Below are 17500 nucleotides of genomic sequence, written 5' to 3' on the forward strand. Positions count from 1 at the left end.
GCTTGAAATCGTCAACACAGTCACTGGCTTTTTAACAATATGAATCAGGAATATGAGGTTGAGGTATGTTTTGGATAATGTCGTCTTGGTATTTAAATGTGTGAAACGTAAGAATGTGATTTTACTGTTTTTACACTGTTTTATATCGTTTATGATGTTTATATGTTTATGATGTTGTTTATATACATGTATGTTTATGATGTATAATCCAAGGCACCATTGTAAATGAGACCTAAAGTGTCAATTGGCTCCTCTGGCTAAATTAAAGGTAAATAAAAATAAATAAAAATAACCAAGCCCTGGTCAATGTGCCGGGTTAGCGGAGAGTTTGGCGCTGGACTGTGTATGAATGAGGGTACTAGCGCTGGGATGGCGGGAAGTGACTACAGCAGACTGTTGACAAAACACAAACAGAAGATGACCGAGAGGGCGCCACACACACACACGCACACACGCGCACGCACACACACACACACACACACACACACACACAGAGACAGACAGACACACACACACACACACACAGAGACAGACAGACACACACACGATCACACGCGGGGATCAGCGGTCGAGTCCTAGCGTGCTGTGAGTATGCACTCATAACAAGACATGACTCAAGGGTTCAGGCACTTCAAAAGAAACAGTACTTTTGTGTGTCAAAACAAACACACAGCAGCCTCTTCGTTCCTTACTCTTCTAGAACGTTAAGACCCCCCCTTCCTCCTCCTCCTCCTCCCCCCCCCCCCCCCCCCCCCCCCCTCCCCCCTCTTCCTCAAAGGGAGAGCAAACAAAGACGTCTCCAAGTGGCGGAGGGGCGAGAGAGAGACTCCCCTCACCTCTGCAGCTGGGCTATTTCCTGGCTGAGGTCGTCCAGCTCTTTGATGGCCGTCAGATCCGCTGAGACCATGGAGCTGGCGCTGTCCTGGAGGGGGGGAGGGGGGGAGAGGTGGAGGGGAGAGAGGAGAGGAGGCAGGGGGGGAGGGGGGGAGAGGTGGAGGGGAGAGAGGAGAGGAGGCAGGGGGGGAGGGGGGGAGAGGTGGAGGGGAGAGAGGAGAGGAGGCAGGGGGGGAGGGGGGGAGAGGTGGAGGGGAGAGAGGAGAGGAGGCAGGGGGGGAGGGGGGGAGAGGTGGAGGGGAGAGAGGAGAGGAGGCAGGGGGGGAGGGGGGGAGAGGTGGAGGGGAGAGAGGAGAGGAGGCAGGGAGAGATTGGGGGAGAGGTGGAGGGGAGAGAGGAGAGGAGGCAGGGAGAGATTGGGGGAGAGGTGGAGGGGAGAGAGGAGAGGAGGCAGGGAGAGATTGGGGGAGAGAGGGGAGGGGAGAGAGGAGAGGAGGCAGGGAGAGATTGGGGGAGAGGTGGAGGGGAGAGAGGAGAGGAGGCAGGGAGAGATTGGGGGAGAGAGGGGAGGGGAGAGAGGAGAGGAGGCAGGGAGAGATTGGGGGAGAGGTGGAGGGGAGAGAGGAGAGGAGGCAGGGAGAGATTGGGGGAGGGGGGGAGGGGAGAGAGGAGAGGAGGCAGGGAGAGATTGGGGGAGGGGGGGAGGGGAGAGAGGAGAGGAGGCAGGGAGAGATTGGGGGAGGGGGGGAGGGGAGAGAGGAGAGGAGGCAGGGAGAGAGGGGGGAGAGGTGGAGGGGAGAGAGGAGAGGAGGCAGGGAGAGATTGGGGGAGAGGTGGAGGGGAGAGAGGAGAGGAGGCAGGGAGAGATTGGGGGAGAGGTGGGGGAGGAGCAGGAGGGAGAGATGGAGGGGAGAGAGGAGAGGAGAGAGGGGGAGATTGGGGGAGGAGCAGGAGAGGGAGAGATGGAGGGGAGAGAGGAGAGGAGAGAGGGGGAGATTGGGGGAGGAGCAGGAGAGGGAGAGATGGAGGGGAGAGAGGAGAGGGGAGAGGGGGAGGAGCAGGAGGGAGAGATGGAGGGGAGAGAGGAGGAGATTGGAGGAGGAGCAGGAGGGAGAGATGGAGGGGAGAGAGGAGAGGAGAGAGGGGGAGATTGGGGGAGGAGCAGGAGGGAGAGATGGAGGGGAGAGAGGAGAGGAGAGAGGAGCAGGAGAGGGAGAGATGGAGGGGAGAGAGGAGAGGAGAGAGGGGGAGATTGGGGGAGGAGCAGGAGGGAGAGATGGAGGGGAGAGAGGAGAGGAGAGAGGAGCAGGAGAGGGAGAGATGGAGGGGAGAGAGGAGAGGAGAGAGGAGCAGGAGAGGGAGAGATGGAGGGGAGAGATGGAGGGGAGAGAGGAGCAGGAGAGGGAGAGATGGAGGGGAGAGAGGAGAGGAGAGAGGGGGAGGAGCAGGAGGGAGAGATGGAGGGGAGAGAGGGGGAGGAGCAGGAGAGGGAGAGATGGAGGGGAGAGAGGAGAGGAGAGAGGGGGAGGAGCAGGAGAGGGAGAGATGGAGGGGAGAGAGGAGAGGAGAGAGGGGGAGGAGCAGGAGAGGGAGAGATGGAGGGGAGTGAGGAGAGGAGAGAGGGGGAGGAGCAGGAGGGAGAGATGGAGGGGAGAGAGGAGAGGAGAGAGGAGAGGAGAGAGGGGGAGGAGCAGGAGAGGGAGAGATGGAGGGGAGAGAGGAGAGGAGAGAGGGGGAGGAGCAGGAGGGAGAGATGGAGAGATGGAGGGGAGAGAGGAGAGGAAGGAGTCAGTCTTGCCGGAGCTCCCCACTGCTCACCACCACACCGCACAGGCTCAGGGAGGAAGCCGGGGTCACACTCCACAACACACACACACACACACTCCACACACACACACACACACACACACACACACACACACTCCACAACACACACACACACTCCACAACACACACACACTCCAGAGCAGCCACAACACACACACACACACCACAGCTCACACAACACACACACAGCACAGCTCACACAACACACACACACCACAGCTCACTAAACACACACACACCACAGCTCACACAACACACACACACACCACAGCTCACTAAACACACACACACCACAGCTCACACAACACACACACACACCACAGCACAGCTCACACACCACACCACAGCTCACACAACACACACACACACACAGCACAGCAGCCACAACACACACACACACACCACAGCTCACACACACCACACCACAGCTCACACACACAGCACAGCTCACACACACCACACCACAGCTCACACAACACACACACACAACACAGCACAGCAGCCACAGCTCCACACACATTAGATATAGAGAAAAAAAAACATGTTGCAGTGTTTACACAGTCCTCACTTATCTGGCTATTTATATTATTCAACCTGCAATGTCCACATCTTTTTCTATTTTTATTTTAAGGTATCTTAACTTTATGTGTATATATACAAAGCTGTTTACATTTTCTTATTCTTGTATAATTTTTTAATTGTACAGAAAAAAATTTCACACTTGCTCTGGCAATGTAAACATCTGTGTCCTGAGCCCCTCTGAATTGATTTGGATATACAGTCAAACTGGAAAATCTGCACACCTCTTTCACCTTTACCACGTTTTATTAAGTTACATATTTATTCAACAATAGATTGTCAAGTGAAAACAGGTTTTTAGAAAATATGCAATTTTATTTTACTGACGAAAAGAGGATGACACATCTGTACACACCCTTAGCCTAATTCTTGGTTCATGCACCTTTGGCAGCGATTACAGCTTCAAGGTGTCTTGGGAAAGAAGCTATGAGCTTGGCACACGCGTTTCTGGAAATTTTTTGATTTGCCCATTCCTCTTGGCACATCCTTGCAAGCTCCGTCAGGTTGGATGGGGAGCGTCGGTACTCAGCCCTTATCAGCTCTTTCCACAGATGTTCTATTGGATTCAGGTCTGGGCTCTGGCTGGGCCACTCAAGGACATTCATTGGATTCAGGTCTGGGCTCTGGCTGGGCCACTCAAGGACATTCACAGACTTTCCCAGAAGCCACTCCTTTGTTCTCTTGGCTGTGTGCTTTGAGTCGTTGAGGTTCGTGAGGACCAGAGCGCTCGGGAGCAGGTTTTCTTCAAGTATCTCGGTGTACTTAGCTGCATCTGCATCTTTCCCTCTATCAGGACTAGTTGCCCTGTTCCAAGCTGCTGAAAAACATCCCCACATCATGATGTTGCCACCAGCATGCTTCACTGTAGGGATGGTATTAGCAAGGTGATGAGCCGTGCCTGGTTTCCTCCAGACGTGACGCTTGGTATTCAGGCCAAAAAGTTCAATCTTGGTTTCATCAGACCAGCAGTCCTCTAGGTACCTTTTGGCAAACTCCAAGCGGGCTGTCATGTGCTTTTTACTGATAATATGCTTCCGTCTGACCACTCTACCATAAAGGACTGATTGGTGCAGTGCTACCTGGATAGTTGATCTTCTGAAAGGTTGATCTTCTGGCAATCTCCACAAGGATACGCTGGAGCTGTCAGAGTGACCCTCGGGTTCCTGCTCACCTCCTTGACCGAGGCCCGTCTTTCCTGATCGCTCAGTTTGGCCGGGCGGCCAGGTCTAGGAAGTCTCTCTGTGGTTCTAAATTTCTTCCATTTATGAATTATGGCCACTGTGCTCTTTGGGATCTGTAAAGCTGCAGATATTTTTCCGTACCCTTCTCCAGGTCTATGCCTTGACACAATCCTGTTTCTGAGGTCTGCGGATTATTCCTTCGACCCCAAGGCTTGGAGTTTGCTCTGACATACACCGTCAACTGTGGGACCTTATATACGCAGGTGTTGGTAATCCCCAATCATGTCCAATCAATTGAATTAGCCACAAGTGGACTCTATTAAGTTCTAGAAACATCTCAAGCAGTAACAGTGGAAACAAAATGCACCTCAGCTCACTTTTGGGTGTCATATCAAAGGGTGTGCACACTTGTGTACATATGATATTTTACATTTTGGTTTTTAAATAAATTAGCACGAATGTCTAAAAACCTGTTTTCACTATCATTATGGGCTATTTTGTGTAGAATTTTGAGACAAAAAAATTAACTCAATCTATTGTAAAATAAGTCTGTAACGTAATAAAACGTGGAGAAGGTGAAAGGGGTATGCAGACTTTAAAGTGTTTACACAATAGACAATACAGCCATTGCTACACATGACAGATGTTCCACTATAAACGAATGATGTCCGAGTGCCACTAAGCAATCTAGCATAGGCCTAGATACTGGCGGTTGACATCTGAGTCCCTTCTACAGAGCAGGGAGTTGTACCTCTAGAGAACCAGCAGGGGGCAGTGCTGCACTGATAACAGAAAAATAAGAAAGAGAAGGGATGTGAGGATGTGTTTCTGTTTTATCGGCGCAGTTTGGCGGCAGCGTTGGTGAGAGGGTAACAGAGCCGTCTCGTCTCGACACAAACGGAAAGAACGGACGCGTCGCAACGACGCGGTGACCCCCCAACCGGGACGCATTACTCGCTCTGCGCACGCTGGCAGAGGCGGCGAGCTCGGGCCCCGCGGCCGCCGTGAGCCCGGGGAAGCTCGGGGAGACGGGACAGAGAGGGGGGTGAGAGACGGAGGCGTGGCGGCGTGGGGTCGAGACGCTAGCGGCGGTGTGATGTCATAGCGTGAGACGCGGACGGTAAGGGACAGTTTGGGTCTGGGTAAAAACGGCGCAGACGGGAGGGACGAAGGCGAGGGGAGCAGAGGGGCGAGGGGGAGTACGTGATGAGGGGGTGAGGGAAGGCAGGTCAGGGGGCGCAGAGTGAGCGGGGGGGGGGGGGTATTAGGGCGTGGAGAGGTGTGCGCGGGCGAGGGGGGGGGGTGGGGGGGTGAGACTCACGGGTCCGGCTGCGGAGGCGGCCGTCCTCTCCGAGGGGGGGATCATGTCGGGCGTGAGGGCCTGGGGGGGGTCCAGGCCTTTGGTCACCTTCTGCTGGATCAGGTACATGGCGAGCGAGAACTGCTCCCGGGACAGCCGGCCGAACTGCTTGGTGTCAGCCAGGCCCCTGAGAGGAGGAAGAGGAGGAGGAGATGGAGCAGGAGGAGGAGCAGCAGCAGGAGGAGGAGGAGGAGGAGCAGCAGAAGCAGGAGGAGGAAGAGGAGGATGTCAAATGCGGCGTGCTGTTAGTCTCGCGACTCTCAAATTCACGGCCGAGATCAGAGAATTATCTCCAGAAGAGGAGTAAGGAAAGATGCAAACTCAAACAGGGCCTGGGCCGGATCCACAGCTGCATACTGAGCTGGCTGATGACTGGATTTCCTTCTCATGTATGAAACTAAGTATTTAATCATGCTGTTCCGTTGCAACCGTTCACAGTTTTCACGCCCGATCCCCAGCGGTCGTACAGGCGGTCGCTACCGCGCCTCCTGACCTGCCTTCGCTCACCCCCTCATCACGCACCCCCCCCTCACCCCTCACCCTCTGCTGCTGCCCACGCGCCCGCTCTCACCATATCTGTGCCAGTGTCGTCTGAGGCAGGCTGGACTGCATGAAGATCTCGATGACCTCGGTGCCGGTGACCAGGCCGTCCATGTCGGTGTCCGTTTTCAGGAAGATGTCATCGTAGCGTCCTCGGTCTGCCACGGGGACCACCCAGTTCACCGCCGGCTGCCGCCGCGGGAAAGATCACATGGTCAGCGATGCGGTGAAAAGGTCGAGAAAGTCATAAACGTGTCATTCAGACATTGAAGCACGGAGAGAGAGAGAGACACACAGAGAATACAGGAAGAAAAAACATCTGGTGTCTTTCTTCGACTTGTGGGCGCCAAGATCTACTGCTGACGTATTACTTACAGGTCAACTAATGCAGAGCGTATTATGCCTGTAACTGATAGGACCTGGGGCATAACCCTACTACTACTTGACGTCATCAGTATCACAGCATGACTTCCTTGTCACTAAAGCCCGTCCCCGTGACGAGCCTGATCCTCACGGCTACAATAGCGGAGTATACAGGGAAAACAGACTCGGGGACGACCGAGAGAGAGGGTGGCATGAGGCAGAACCGGTTTGGGCCGTTCCAAACAGAGGAAGGCGGATCCGGAAGTGCTGGTGTGAAAATAACCCTGCTGTGCCCTCGACAGACCTTCTCAGAGAAAGAGCGAGAAACACATGTAGAACCTATTCAGAGAATATTCCCCTGGAATGCTCTGGCCTATCTTTACATTACAGTACAGTCATTTAGCAGACGCTTTTATCCGATGCGACTTAGAATAATTGCATTTAACGTAGGTAGTCAGTGTACTACCACACGCCGTAACTCGCAAGTGCATCTAAGCAAGTGAACCAGAGCTTAATCTAGTGCTGGAGGCAAAGAGCAGCAAACCGTACCTCAGAGACTAGTAGGGCTGGGTATCGAGTTGAATTTCAAGAATCGATTCGATTCCGATTCACAAGGTTCGGAATCGATTATCACGATTCAATTCGATTTGATTCGATTCAATATCGATTCGGTTAGTATTATTAAAAACTGTTTGTTTTTTTTAGCTGTAACCTTAATTACATGACTGCCAAGTTATGCAACACATCAATACTAGGGCTGGGTATCGATACTGATTTCCAAAAATGAATGAATGAATGAATCATTGAATGAATTAATGAACTATTCATTCCTTCATTCATTCATTCATAAAATAAAAGATAGATTTGGGGATTCATGAATCGATTCTGAATCATTTGATTCAGAATCGATGAATCGTTTTTTTTAAACCCAGCCCTAGTGACTAGAGGGGGCCGTACCTGCGAGGGGGCTTTGAAGGAGAGCTTGGGGGAGAGGCTGCTGGCGGTGCTACTAGGGATGGCCCCGCCCAGGGACGGGGCGGGGCGGAGGGGCGGCGGTGAGCCGGTGAGCCGGGGGGTCAGGGGGCTCAGGCCGGCCAGGGCGGGCAGCACGGACACGGCGCCCGGGAGCGCCCCGGCAACCTTCTTCCTCCTGGTCGGGGGGATGAGGGAGGGGGGCAGGGTGGAGGGGACAGGCTCTTTCTCCATGGCGCGGTACACCAGATGCATGGCCTGAGGGAGGGATGATAAGGGTTTGGTCACACCTGTTGCATCCAAGACATTGATATCGAAAAAGCAGTCTCGCCATAGGGAAGACACAAACACAACTGAGATGTTCTTTTAAAAGCCAGTTTACCACTGAAAACTCATCTTTGTCCAGGTGACCGTCTTTGTCCACATCACTGAGGTCCCAAATCTAAATATAACAAAGTAAAAAGGAGCAAAAAATTACTTTTTTCACTAGGCCTTTCAGTCACAAACAGCATTTAAGAGCCAGGATTGGCTGTGGTAGTGTGCCCACCTTTCCTAACACATCCAGAGGTAGTTTGGAGTTGATCAGGACTGGCTTGACTTTATCCCCAGAGAGGAGCCCGTTCGCTGGTGCAAGGCTCTCAAATATGCTGTCAAACTTCCCTTTTTCATCAGACTGGAAGGAGGAATATATCACACGATGAGCTTGCTGTTCATTACCTTACTCACATCGTTTATAAAGCCCATGTTTAACCTGTACTCACCCTCACAGCCCACTGAGAGTCAGTGGAAGACGATGTGCTCAGCGAGGTGCCCAGAGATGGACTGTTTGTGTCTTTCTGCAAAACAAGAAACACTCAATGCTACATGCTTCCGCCCAATGCCATACCGTGTGATTAACTGATGTGACAATCTGACAAGATCAGCAAAAAAAGATACGACAAAAGGACAGATATTGTCATGCAAGTGTCGGTGTGGCGCCGCTTCAACACTTACAAATTTAGGCGCAGCCAGTGTCTGGTTCAGATTGTTGAGGCTGATGTCATTTCCTCCTTGGGCCGAGGCCACCAGCCTCAGAGCGATGAAGAAACCCTGAGAACGAGGAAGCCAGGACACAGTCAGCGCTTAATGTCGGATATGCGGAAGCTGAATAAAAACGATAATAATCGGATGAAACTAAAGTCTTTGTTAACTTCACCCGCTTATCCAAGAAGCCCTTTCTTTCAGGATCGGCCAAATCCCAAATCTGAACAGAGGAAGATGATTTAGAATGTTGAACAATACTGTCTGAAATCATCTAAGTGATGACAATTACTGTCTGATGTTGATATTAGTTACAGTATTGATAGATTGGTTCTTCTGGTAGTGTCCGTGTGTGTGAAGAACAAGGAGGAGGATAATATAGGATAGGACAGCAAAGCGTGCCTGAAAACTGTATGTGGTGTGTGTGTGTGTGTGTTATTTACTTTGCCCAAGGTACTGTCTGACAGGCCTGACTTCTTCAAGAACTGAGCAGCATCACCGGCTCCTATTTTCCCAGTGTTTCCAGGGTCGACCTGCAGGAATGAGGTTGTACAATAATGTTGTTAGCTACCTTATATATCACACCTAGCTCGTTAAATCGCTAAAAAAGTTGGAAAAAATATTGTGGCTTAAAAAACATTCCTGAATTAACAGTACCTGTCTGTAATAGGTATCGTAAGCGGGATTTCCACTCGATAACTGCAGGAAAAGGACGTTCACAGGTCACTTAAGATTACACATAGGCAGCTTTCTAGCTGGCTAGCTAACATTAGCTAGATCAGTAGGCTAGCTAACGGTAGCTTGATTAAACCAAAATTACACGTCTGGAACTAGCCAATCAAATAATCTAAGGCTATTTGGGAGTTATTTGTGTTTGAGTTTTGCGTATCACTTATTAGTTACTGACTAAAGTTGATCCAAACACAAAATACTCAATATCGATGCAATGTCGGCTTCCTTCCTGGCTAGCCTAGCCTAGCTAGCCAAAACAAGTTAGCTTGCTACGAGCTCTAGCTTTTCCTTTCCGCTAGCTACCACTGACAGATGGAAACTGCCACCTGATGCATTAACGAGAAAAAAGAAGTCAAGATAGCGCAAACACCGACAAGTAACTTGTAGGCAGGTAGGACGTATTTATCCAGAGGTATGTGGAGTTACCTGGCTGAGCGTCATGAGCGCCGCCATGTTTCCTGCTGTCACGGGAACGCGCACACCCTTCTTCAACGGGCACGAACCTCAACGTTGACAGCTCAGCTGTCCCAGAAACCATCCTGGAGAAGCTTGTGCTTCACATAGGCCTACGATGGCTCCAGGGACAGGGACAGGGACAGGGACAGGGACAGGGACAGGGACAGATTTGTTCGTGTGTGACTCAATGATCAAATCAAAACAGCAATTGGATATAGAGTTTGGATTACTGGGAAAAAATAAAATGAAAAGAGGAACTTTACAATTGAAAGATCTGTGGTGAACCGAGTAATACCTTATCTATCTATGGTATATATATATAGATTATTGATATAGATTAATTTTGTCCTCTTGGTAAAAGTTAATTGCACTCTAAAATCATGAAATAACTCGAAATGGTGTTCAGAGAGACAGCCCCGAATGCATTTCGTGGCTCTGTGCACACCAAACTGGATTCTAAATTGGCCCAAAGTACATAAAGAAGACACAAGACAACTGTACCAATTACAGTAATTACACATTTACAAGACAACTGCACCAATTACACTTATGCATACAATCTCCTCCTCCTCTCTCTCTCTCTCTCTCTCTGGCTCACTGAGAGAGAGTAAGGGAGCGAGAGGGAGATGCCCTCCTTTCTCCCTCTGGCTCAGAGAGGGAGGAGGAGGATAAGCCAGAGAGAGAGGAGGAGGAGGAGGAGCCAGAGAGAGAGGAAGGAGGAGGAGCCAGAGAGAGAGGAGGAGGAGGAGAGGCCCTATGAGATGATTCTAATCAAGAGATGGTATTGATTAAATACACACACACATCCCTGATGGAATGCATGTGACATACACACACACACGTAATACACCCCTTGTTCATGAACCAAGATGGTATAGGCTAATCACGTCCACACTCCAAATAGGCCTAACCATGATGGAAAATAATCACACGACAATGTTTAGACCACAATTTTTTTTTTTTTCCATGACATAGCCTAATTTCCAAGGCCAAATGACTATATAATAAATGAATAAATAAAGGGGACACTTGCAGTAGCCCATCTCACAGGGGCTGCTATAACCCACATAAAAACACGTGCAAATTGCCCCTCCAAAAACCTGGTCCATCAACAAAAATTAAATATGTTTAAAGACATACAGTAAGTTTCAGTGAGCTTACACCTGTTTCTACCCTTCGAGTCACTCAGGGAACATTAGCTTCTCCCAACCGGACTTCCATCACAAACTATTTGACGCCATCGTGTGGCCAAATGGTAAATGGACTGTAATTATATAGCACTTTTATAAAAAGTCCTTTACAATGAAGGCCTCTCATTCACCAATATACAGTACAGTAAACACACCAATGGCGGCAGCGGGCATGCAAGGTGCTCATTGGGAGCAATTTGGGGTTCAGTGTCTTGCCCAACTTTGACATGTCATCAGGAGGAGCCGGGATTTGAACCGCCGACCCTATGATCATTGGACGACCCACTCTACCTCTTGAGCTACAGCCGCTAAGTTTTAATTACAGTGTTTTAATTACAGTGTACCACAGAGAATAGTGGGGTTGAGATAAACTAGGAGTGCCAGGGGCCAGTGTGTCCATCAGGATGAGACATAATTGTTAATATTCTTTATTTTTTAATAAAACATTGGTATGAATAACATTCTGTCCAATAGAAATAAGAGCATTGTGCATTTGAAGATGTAGTAATACATGGGGTTTAGCCTGCTACACGTCTTTGTTGGAGTGGAATGTAGTTCAGCAATAACTCACCACTTTCCTTACAACTAAAATAACAGGTTGCAAAGTCCACCTTACACTTTAAATTCCAATTAGAACGTAAAATGTATTTCTTCATGGTTTTCCCTAATCCATTGCGAAACCAATGTTGCTGCAATATCATATCATCTCACTGTACTGTATATTTATGGTAAAGAGGATGGTAAATTCAGTGCCAAGGTACAAAATGTAAATAATTCACAGTACAATAACAATATTGATTTCCCTCTGATGTCCTCAATACCTCCTCTCATTAGTCAAGAGAAAACTTTGGCACACAGAATCTTCGACGTTCAGGGGTTAAGCATCAAACTATTTTAGAACAAAGACTGCAGCATAGCATTACAAAGTGTCAACCAGTAACAAGGGCGAAAGTGGATGAAAACTTTGGATGAAATCTGATTTTAAAAGAAAAACAGGCATGGTGGAGCAGTAGCACCGGAAAAAGAAAGAACAATTTAGCTGAACGTCTCATTCACCGATTGATCCCAACATGGAGGACTGGGAGGACCTGCACATCTGGCCTCTCTAGAGTGGCTTAGCAGAAGCAGGAAGAGAAAACCCCCATGGGACCTTAATCTGAAAAATCTGAACAGTAGTGAACGGCCAGAGATAAATAATTTCTTGATGCCATTTGAATTGTGCCGTGACCATCACATATGATTTGTCAATTTAAAACATTAATTTTATTCATCTCTGTTAACTCGCAAGTTAGCTAATATTGGCTAGCTGACATTACACTCGTTTAACACTCACCAAAACCTTATAAAGCCGATCTCAAATGACAGCTCTTACAGAACAAGACTAACTCTCCTTTTGCATTCCTGCAGCTCTCAACATGGCCAGACTAATAGTGATTTCCACCTCTTTTAATCATTTTAGTTCTGTAATAACTGCCTTACAGTTTTATGACAAACTGCGACTTTCTTGACTTGCTAAATTATGTTTTAAATTGACAAACATGTGTATGGTCATAGCACAATTCAAACAGAATCGAGAAATTATATGTTTATCGCCGTTGACTAGTGTACATATTTTTTTCCCGAAATTAGGTCCCATGGGACGGCTCTTCCTGCTTCTGCAAAGGCACTCTGTAGGGACACAAAAGAAAAACATCTGACCCAACTGATTCATATAAATCGCTAGTCCAAAGCACCCATTCTCCCACACCCAGTTAATTTAGTAACCCAAGCTGGGCCTCGTCCTCATCCACAGGGAACGGATGCGTAGCAGCCATGATCATCTGGCCACCGTACACAGTAGGGGTGCCTGACTGAAACAGACTGACTGTCGATACCCCCCCCCTATAGCTCGTCTTTAGTCTGATCCTCGCCTCCAGCTTCTTCTTCTTCAGAATCCTCGTCATCATCGTCTTCCTCTTCTTCTTGTTCTTCTTCACCCTCCTCTTCCGCGGCTTCGCTCTCTGCCGCCGCCGCTTGCTCCGCCTCTAGTCTTGCTTTCTCCTCCTCATCCTCCTCTTTGCGTTTGACTTCGTCATACTTCTCTTTCATTTTCTTCTCTGGCGCCTGTGGGAGGTGAAATTCAAAATACAAGACAGGCGTTAGAAATGAACAAGAAAAGATCAGAGAGTTTGAACCATGTTATAAAGTGGAGTTGAGGACAGCAAGTCTCCAGACACTATACACCAGGGGTACTCAAATACAAATCCTAAAGGTCCACCATTATTTTCCAGGCCAGTCTTTTAAGAAAACATTACAATTATAATACTAATCACCATCCACCCCCCAAACCGGTTCACACACACACACACACACACACACACACACACACACACACACACACACACACACACACACACACACACACACACACCGCTGTGCGAGAGGTGAGGGGGCGGAGACGGCAGCCCTCGCTGCACTCTGCTTTCGTGAGCTCGGTTGTAACGCGAGTCGCAGAACGGGATAGATTAGATGCTTTTGCAGAGCTCTGTCAAACAATTCCCCAAATGACCTGAAAAACTCGCTAGATTTGTCGCAGGTCGCTTTCGACTAATTAATTCGTCAAGGGGGTCTGGAAAGCCGCCAGATATAGCGACAGAGTCACCAAGTTGGCAACACTGTGACCCCAGCGTTGCCAGATTGGATTCACAATTTCCCAACCGCCCAATGTCATCAAAGGTGGCCCACATGGGGGGGGAACACCTCCAAATCTGGCAACACTGCCAACGCCAACCTTCAAGCAGAGGGCGTTCGAAGTGCTGCTTACAGCAGAGAAAGCAGAGAATTTTGACTCTTGACTGACTCTTGACGTTGCGGCGATGTCTCGGAAATAATACTGGAGACAGTTGGGGTTCGGTCCAGAATCGAACCGGAGTCCGGATGGATGGATGCTATACACCAACAAACCTTAGTGACACCCCATGTCTTCTTTCCAAAGTCCTCTGCTTCCTTCACGTCATCTGTAATCAGGAAGTTGTCGAAGATGGTTCCAGATTTCACCTGTAAAAAATGGAACAATGTGTCAGAGTCTCTGATGACAGCAACCCTGTAAGCGTGAGGTTCTCTCACAGGCCTTTTCCACCAAGAGGGAACCGGTTCGGTGCCGGTTCGCAAACCTAATTTTGAATGGTTCCGAGCATTTCGACAAAAAAGAAATGAGTTCGGGAACCCGAAAGCTGGTTCCGAACCGGCACCACAAAATAGTAGGTTTTTCAGTGCGAACCGTGACGACATCATGGGCGTGGGCTGACGTACAACGGTTCGGCTCAAAACTGGTTCTCTGGACAGAACCAAGGTTCCAGGAATTTTGAAACGAACCGGTTCACAAACCAGAGTTCCTTTGGTGGAAAAGGGCTATCAGAGGAGGCTCATCTCACTCACCTGCCACAGGTCCAGTCCCACGATAGCAATGCTGTCAAACTTGCCGAGGTCTGGATCAGCTGTGTACTCTGGGTTGTCGAGCTCAGGATGGATCCATTCCCCTTTGTAAGCGGGGTTGTCGATCTTCTGGGGTCTCCATTCTCCCTGCAAAGAAACCGGTACGTTTATCAAAATTGCTTTAAATGATTCCGGGTTTTAATCCTCAACCTGACATTTGACACGACAGCAATCCCGAACCTGCATTGCTGTTCAGTGACAGGAACGACTTGCCCATAACGCTCTTTTCAAACTCTACCGCTGACCAAGACAGTTTTGCAACAGTTAACCTTCCTTCAACAGAATCACCAAGCAATTTGAGTGAATGGACCCAAATTATGTGAACATTTTTTGCTTAAACGGTTTTGAGCAACATCACCCGTAACTACATCAATGGCTGAAAGCGCCAAGGGCATTCCTGGTGCAGTCTGACCATGGATGTATTAATAGAGTCTGACCCGCCTCCCTGCCTCCATACCTTAAATTCTGGGTTGGGCATCATGGCTGGCTCCCACTCTCCATCCATATCTTCATCCCAGTCGCTAGGTTTCTTAGCAGCAGGGTCTGGAATGTTCTCTGGTTGATCCCAATCCTAGAAAATTACAACAGTCATTTATCTGTAGATGCAGAGCGTACAGAACCCTACATCATTCCAAGTATATAATATACAGCAACAATGAACACCGTTTACACTCGGCACTGCACTTTGTATGTATAATACTGTTCGTTATGTGTTTATTATGTGTAGAAAAGTTTTTTAACGTGTGAAAGCACTTTAAGTATTGCAATTTACTTTTTTTGTGCTTGTGTGCAATGACAATAAAGTAAACTTGAAGTGTAATGGCAGTTGCGGCTCAAGGCGGCGTACCTCAGGCTTGGTGTCGTCGGGGTCGTCAATCTTGGCGTTGTCTACCCAGTCCTCAGGCTTGGACACCTCAGGGTCCTTGATCTTCCTCGGGGGCAGGAAGTCCCAGTCGTCCTCCAGTTCCCCAGACTCCACTATCACGTTGTCAATCTTCACCTCGTAGGTCAGGTCGGGGTGTAGGATCAGCGTGTACAGGTGGGTCAGCTCGTCCTCCTGAGGAAGACAGAAGACGAACATCAGATACGTACATGTACATCTGTGTGTGCGTGTGTGCGTGTGTGTGTGTGTGTGAGAGAGAGAATAAAGCTCAACAGTTAGAATAAATACTATTTGTAAACACATAAATCAAGATATTTCCTTACCTTGGGCTTGATGTCCTTCTTGATGAGGTGATTCTGGCCTTTGTAGTTAAAGATGACATGGACCTTCTTGTGTTTGAAGCCACAGATGTCAGGGCCTGCAGAGACATCATTAAACATGTGAACAATTGTCACGCTTTTACCCCAAACTGTTCAAAAAGCTCTTGGCGGCCACTTCACACTTCTCTTCATCCACCCTCACTATCCTCAATGACTTACAGTATCGCTGTCACCCGTAGGGCAAATTCCCCTTCACCGCCATGATGCAACAGAGTATGTCTGTGTGTCGTAGCTCCTCCTAGTTCCAAATCTAGCTACTCCTACCTACCCCCTCCCGTCAGATCTGTGAGGGGGAGTGAGGGCAGGTTGGCACGAGGGCACGTTGAGAGAAACCATTCTCTGAAACGGCATGCTGCCACGACATCACAGCGTAAGGAGGTGCTTACCGAACATGATGTAGTACTGCGACTCTCCGTGCATGCTTTCCTGGTCCAGATCGGAGGGGAACACCTTGACGTAGCCTCCGCCGCAGTCGATCTTCTGCTCGTGTTTGACGGAGAACTGGATCACCAGAGTCTTCCCCTCGTTGCTGAAGGGTTCGAAGCGGGTAGAGGTGGCATAGAAGCGGGCGTCCTGGCTGGTCTGTAGACCTGTCGTGTGGCATGACCCAAAACAGAAGGTGTTGTTAGCGAACGTAACACGTGCTGTCTGGAATGGACTGACATTAAATTGACATTGAGTAAATAACACCATTGACTACTTGGGTACCAATAATATAACTCACCTTTATCTTTCTCTGCATCCCCATAGAAGTTGCCAGCTGTTACTTGCCACTCTCCATAATCGTCCTTGTTTTTGGAGTCCACCCAGCGAGTCCTCCATGCATCTAGACATCAATAAGCAAACGAGTAATGCAGAAACACTTGATTTAAGTCACCATGCATTTCACAGATATAAGTCTCTAACTGCAAAATATTAGCTGTGAGCTTTATTTGCCCCCCCTATGAGTTGAAATTGTAGCTCCCAATCAAGATGTGGCTGGTCGATTTATGTAAATTATAACTGACATTAAGTAACCAATATTCACTAGAAAGCTAGTAGACCAAATGTCTGGTAAGCTACCTCGCTAGCTACACCACGTAGGCTATAACAGTAAGCATTCAATTAATTATGTAAAGGTTAATTAAAGGTGTTTCCCAATTGTTTTGTTATCTAGCTTGCCGTTGCAGATAAGCAGCTCTACCTGTAAGAAGATAAATTCCCTGCACTGGCGCCTCAAAAAACTTACCTCCATCAAGAAATTGTTCTTTAAAGTACTCTGTAGAATGGACGGATAACACCGACAAAAGTATCGCAAGTAAACCTAGGAAGCGCATCTTTCCTCTTCTAGAGTGTCAGGTGCTGTTGAACCTGCCTCCTGTCCAGCTGTGACTGTGACTGTCTGGTGATGCGAGAGGGACTTCTTCTGAGGAGCTGCGTGAACAGATGTCCGTCTCTCATTGGACAGAGTGGATGGAACTATTAAGAGAAACGTGTCAACCGAAGCCAATGAGAGGAAACCACGAGACGGGCGTCAGAATCAGTGGCAATCATTCAAGCTTTATGTATGATGGAATAGTACAGTAATACACTTAACGAAGTGCTTCACAGAAACACAATTAAAACACACAACACACAACACACACAATTACACAATTAAAAAATAACACAAAAACATTGTCAGAGAATAATATTAAAAGCACTATACATCATACAATAGAGAAAAGGGG

At 48.6% G+C, this 17500-nt stretch overlaps 2 protein-coding genes across 3 annotated transcripts in view; both read right to left on the reverse strand.

The window, feature by feature from the left end:
* LOC311316190 (epidermal growth factor receptor substrate 15-like 1) overlaps window positions 1–9863 on the reverse strand; it is a 21445-nt gene extending 11582 nt beyond the window's left edge. For both annotated transcript variants that reach the window (XM_084446996.1, XM_084446997.1), the window contains exons 1-12: window positions 9835–9863; window positions 9334–9375; window positions 9120–9209; window positions 8852–8899; window positions 8650–8745; window positions 8418–8492; window positions 8204–8329; window positions 8039–8098; window positions 7642–7914; window positions 6353–6510; window positions 5743–5908; window positions 837–922 (exon numbers count right to left, since the gene is read on the reverse strand). In XM_084446996.1, the coding sequence (XP_084303122.1) occupies window positions 837–922; window positions 5743–5908; window positions 6353–6510; window positions 7642–7914; window positions 8039–8098; window positions 8204–8329; window positions 8418–8492; window positions 8650–8745; window positions 8852–8899; window positions 9120–9209; window positions 9334–9375; window positions 9835–9861 (1247 nt within the window). In that variant the 5' untranslated portion in view covers window positions 9862–9863. The remainder of the gene's footprint in view (window positions 1–836; window positions 923–5742; window positions 5909–6352; window positions 6511–7641; window positions 7915–8038; window positions 8099–8203; window positions 8330–8417; window positions 8493–8649; window positions 8746–8851; window positions 8900–9119; window positions 9210–9333; window positions 9376–9834) is intronic.
* Window positions 9864–12935: 3072 nt separating this feature from the next.
* LOC311316361 (calreticulin-like) lies at window positions 12936–17107 on the reverse strand (the record flags this gene model as incomplete). The annotated part of the gene is made up of 9 exons (XM_084447202.1): window positions 12936–13157; window positions 13998–14090; window positions 14472–14615; window positions 14986–15099; window positions 15376–15585; window positions 15735–15829; window positions 16178–16381; window positions 16516–16617; window positions 17020–17107. 9 exons carry the CDS (start codon window positions 17105–17107, stop codon window positions 12936–12938), a joined length of 1272 nt encoding a protein of 423 aa, XP_084303328.1.
* Between the last annotated feature and the right edge of the window lie 393 nt (window positions 17108–17500).

The sequence above is a fragment of the Borostomias antarcticus genome (genome assembly GCF_949987555.1).
Source record: "Borostomias antarcticus genome assembly, chromosome: 12".
Taxonomy (NCBI): Eukaryota; Metazoa; Chordata; class Actinopteri; order Stomiiformes; family Stomiidae; genus Borostomias; species Borostomias antarcticus.